Below are 5,109 nucleotides of genomic sequence, written 5' to 3'. Positions count from 1 at the left end.
TGAAATCATCAAAGTAAGGGTGAGTTTCATTCGAATTAATAAGCATTATGCAGTCATAAGCAATAAAATTTCATAGCAATTATCATCCACTCAACCATACATGTATTCAAAATTGTTACAACAAGTAAGCATCAATGCATAAGTATCACCTATCACATCGAACAACATTCAGCTATATCAGGCTATAATGCAATAAATGGACTGACACTATGCATGTGGTACCATACATGGGCTAAACCCATCCAACTGATCTTTTTCATCACCAAGATACAGTCCAACCAGCACAAATTCCTCACAATGGGAATTATGCCCACCATTTTGATCCACTTTCGTCACCGGGATCCATCACCAAAATGTATGCGAATGAATGCAACGTATAACATGCTTACAACATCACACAACCGATGTAATACATTGTCTCATTATTAATCACCAATTCATCACCAATAAGCATGCATATGTTTTAGCATTCATACCAATATATCACACGCATACATGTAAGACATCACCCAATAAATAATATAAACACGACATAAAACTAGGACTTTACGTCCATATCACCTATTCATCATATAGGCCATTAACTCAGCTTCGCAATGCCCCAAACGGCACTTAAATCAGACACTCGGATCAAAAGTTATGGGTTTTTAAAATAAAAACAATTTTCTAAAACACACAGTAGAACCCGGTTCCTCCCACACGGGAACCGGTTCCTGACTACTTCCCATAACTCATCTCTGATTTTTACTATGGGGAACCGGGTTGTCCCTATCTGGGAACCGGTTCCCAGCAACCCATAATTCTCACGCCTCTGTTTTTATAAGGGGAAACCGGTTCCTCCCACACAGGAACCGGTTCCTACGTACCTGCACAACAAAAATTCATAGTTTGACAACAATATGCTTTACCCCATTCCACCAATTCGGCCACACACGAATATTACTCACAAACATCACCAATTTACACATTATAACACATTTCAAACAAGTTTTAAACAACTATTAACAACATATATCATGGTTATTATCAAAAGCATGCCAAATTATGAAGATTCATCAAAACCTAACAAAATTCCCAAAACCCGACACGTTCGATTGAACTAACGACAATCCTAATCAGTTCTACTACCCACAATCACATAAGGATTACTAACCCGAAGAATCCCCCCTTACCTCAGAGTCGAATCTTCGAAGGTCCTCGTCCTCTTTGGCTATTCTCCTTTTCACGTACTTCTCTGTTCCTCAGACTTCTGCCCTTTTTCCTCTAACCTTCTCTTTTCCCAATTTCCTTTATTTTTATGAAAAATAGAATTATCTTAATAGGCTTACATGGTTAACACCCCCCTTCTGCTAACTACCACACTAAGCCCAATGCCAATATTTCATCATTTTCCAAATAATTCCCAAAAAATATTAATTCCAATAATTTCATTATAAACTTAATTAAATTAATAAACAAGAATTAACGAGGTGTTACAAGTAGGATGTCACATCTACTAAAAATCCATAAAACATCGCTTTATTTAATAGGTTTTCATTAAAGTAAATCCAATACCGCAACAGAAATTAAAACGGCTTAATAGTTCTCATGGCACTACGGCCTCAACAAATAAATCATCTCCACTAAACAGGTAGTCCAACAAAAATGTTAAAATCAAGATACGTTACAATTAACAAATAACTGAAAAGAAATCAAAAACATAACGCATCCCACAACTCCCGTGTTACGTATCAGAGCGACTCCTAAGACTCGATCAGGTAACACTCGAAATCCAAGCACTACTCTAGTACCTGGTTATCTGTACTTCTGAAGAAGCACAGATGCAACAACAGAAAACGGGTGAGAATTACATTCAATAAATATACGGTGAAATATTACATGCTAAGGAGTAGTATTCACATCACATACAAACAACAATCACAAACAGATTCTCACACCATCAACAACACAACAACAACGATATATGAAATTAGCAATCAATTATAGGGAATGCAATGCGACTATCGACACTACATGCATGTGGTACCAACAGAGCATAAGCCCTCAACAGTTGCCATTAATTTAGAGGCGATAACAAGGCATAAGCCTTCAACAATGCCAATCCAGGCCAACAACAGGGCATAAGCCCTCAACGACATATGTATGCAATATGGGCATCCAATCAACACAATTCAACAACACAAGGCATCAGCCTTCAACTCATTGCCATTAGGCTATCAACTTGTTCAACAACCTGCAACTATGATTTCATTTTCTTGTAGTCAACATTCACAACAATCAACATAAATCTTATCACAACATTCTATGTCCAAATGTATAACTTTCATAGCCTTCCTATATCTACTTAAGTCTCACTAATCAAGGGAACTCGAAAGGATACTGAATATAATCAAGAATCGGAAGAAAATCACAAAAATGGGAAATTCTGTACAATAGCCTGACCATACGCGTACAGCTAGCCCATACGCGTATGCCCCCTTGCCAATACGCGTACCATACGCGTACCACCAGAACCTGATTTCCACTAAAATTCCTCCCATAAGCGTATGGCCTCCCTTCCATACGCGTACCATACGCGTTCCACCAGAAAGGTTGCACTGTGTTGGGACAGGGTTGCGTACCATACGCGTATATCCCATGGGCTTGTCCCTCATACGCGTATGGCCCTAACCCATACGCGTATCATACGCAAACTGACAGAAAAATCAGTTTTCCAGATCTGCACTCGCACCAGTTCGTTCCTCACTCGTTTCCATCACTTCCGGTCTGCGATTTCATTAACCTATTATTCTATATCAATTTTACATGATAACAACTCAATTTCTACTCATCAAATTGGACAGTTATACATTCAGATTCAGTTTCTCCTATGAACATAACAACAACTCAACCAACATCCAAATCCACATCATAATTCATCAATTCAAACTAGAATTTCGTCCAGAGATCATACAGTATCATTAGTCAAGAAGAACAACATACAAATCAAATTAATTCACACATCAAGGAAGAAATCAAACTTATCAATTATGAAACCTAAAGAGGGGAAGGAACCCTCACTACCCTCTAATGCTTAAGTCACCATTTAAAGAACCTATTCTCTCCCCTTACCTTAGATTGATGCTTGATTTTCCTCAACAATGGTGGAATTCTTCTACCTCTTGCCCTAGCCTATTCTCTAAATTTCTCGTTCTTCAGTAATGTTCACTAATCTCCCTTTTTCATCTTAGTTCCTTATTATTTTTATTAAAACATACTAATTATTAAATTACTAATGGGCTTAGTACACACCCCACCATCTACTAATTACACACTTAGTCTAATTTAATTAAATCACCCTATTATTATATTATAGTTAAATTAACAAATTAATATAATAATAACAAAACACCAATTTAAGCACTAAATACACCAATAAATAAGTAATAAAATAAATATCGAAATCAGGGCGTTACAACTCTCCCCCACTTACGATATTTTCGTCCTTGAAAATCTTACCTCGTTCAAACAACTCGGGGTAGGAGTCCCGCATCTTGCTCTCCATTTCCCACGTCATGCTTTCTCCGGTAGTCCCCGTCCAGACTACTTTCACCAACGAAATATCCTTACCTCTAAGGGACTTTATCTCACGATCTGTGATCCAAATCGGCATCGTCTCTACAGTAAGATTCTCTCTCACTTGCACATCATCCATATGAATCACGTGACATGGGTCTGGAACATACTTCCGAAGTTGTGATACATGAAACACATTGTGTAGATTCGAAAGGTTAGGCGGTAACGCCACCCTATAAGCAACAGTCCCAACTCTCTCTGAAATCTGATAAGGACCAATAAATCGTGGAGTCAGCTTCTTAGACTTCAGGGCACGACCAACACTGTTCACAGGCGTGACTCTTAGAAACACGTGGTCACCTGCTTCAAATTCTAACTCCTTCCTTCGCTTATCATGATAACTCTTCTGTCTACTCTGTGAAGCCTTCATCTTTTACCGGATTAATTTTACCTTCTCTGTAGTTTCTCGTACAATTTCCGGTCCAAGTACTACGCCTTCTCCAGATTCGTGCCAACATAGAGGAGTCCTACACCTCCGACCGTACAACGCTTCAAAAGGTGCCATCCCGATACTAGAATGATGGCTGTTATTATAAGTAAACTTGATCAACGAAAGATGAGCGTCCCACAATCATCTGATGTAGATCTTGACCAACTTTGCCACTGGATATGTGATGTTAATAGGTATGAAATGAGCCGACTTTGTAAGCCTATCAACAATCACCCATATTGAATGATGTCCACTCGCAGTATTAGGCAATCCCATCACGAAATCCATCGAAATGCTATCCCGCTTCCATTCTGGAATTTCTAACGGTTGCATCAACCCCGCATGCTTCTGGTGTTCAATCTTCGATTTCTGACAAGTTAAACAACCATACACAAACCGTGCCACATCTTCTTTCATTCCTGGCCACCAAAATATCTTCTTCAAGTCGTGATACATTTTAGTAGCCCCAAGATGAATACTCAAGTTACTCCGATGACCTTCTTCTAAAATCATCATCCTCATATTATCATCATCAAGGATACAGATTTGATCTTGTAATCTCAACACTCCTTGCGCGTCTATCTTAAAGTTACTCTTCTCGGAGCGACCATAACCAACTATAATGTCTACCAGTTTCACATCCAATTTCTGAGCCTCCTTGATACTGTTCAGAAAGTCATTACCGACTTTAAGCATCCCCAAGTTGACACTCTGCGGTGTTACTTCACAATCCAAGCTCATATCTCGGAATTGTTCGATCAATTCTAACTCTTTAACCATCATAGCTAACATGTGCAAGGTCTTCCAACTTAAGGCATCAGCCACAACATTTGCTTTACCGGGATGATAGTTCAACCCGAAATCATAATCTTTCAGCAATTCTAACCATCTTCGTTGTCTCATATTCAGCTCCTTCTGGTCGAACAGGTATTTTAAACTCTTATGGTCACTATAAACTTCAAATCTAGAACCATAGAGATGATGTCTCCAAATCTTCAGTACGAAAACAACAACAGCGAGTTCCGAATCATGTGTAGGGTCGTTCTTTTCATGAATCCTCAGTT

General features: G+C 38.7%; 1 protein-coding gene across 1 annotated transcript; it reads right to left on the bottom strand.

Annotated features, from left to right (window-relative positions):
• Positions 1-3,451: 3,451 nt before the first annotated feature.
• Positions 3,452-3,985, bottom strand: LOC131648914 (uncharacterized). The gene has a single exon (XM_058918646.1). It carries the CDS (start codon positions 3,983-3,985, stop codon positions 3,452-3,454), a length of 534 nt encoding a protein of 177 aa, XP_058774629.1.
• Between the last annotated feature and the right edge of the window lie 1,124 nt (positions 3,986-5,109).

This window comes from Vicia villosa, linkage group LG2 (assembly GCF_029867415.1).
Source record: "Vicia villosa cultivar HV-30 ecotype Madison, WI linkage group LG2, Vvil1.0, whole genome shotgun sequence".
Taxonomy (NCBI): Eukaryota; Viridiplantae; Streptophyta; class Magnoliopsida; order Fabales; family Fabaceae; genus Vicia; species Vicia villosa.
Note: the sequence above shows the minus strand (reverse complement) of the source record. Positions and strands in the feature narration are given on the sequence as shown.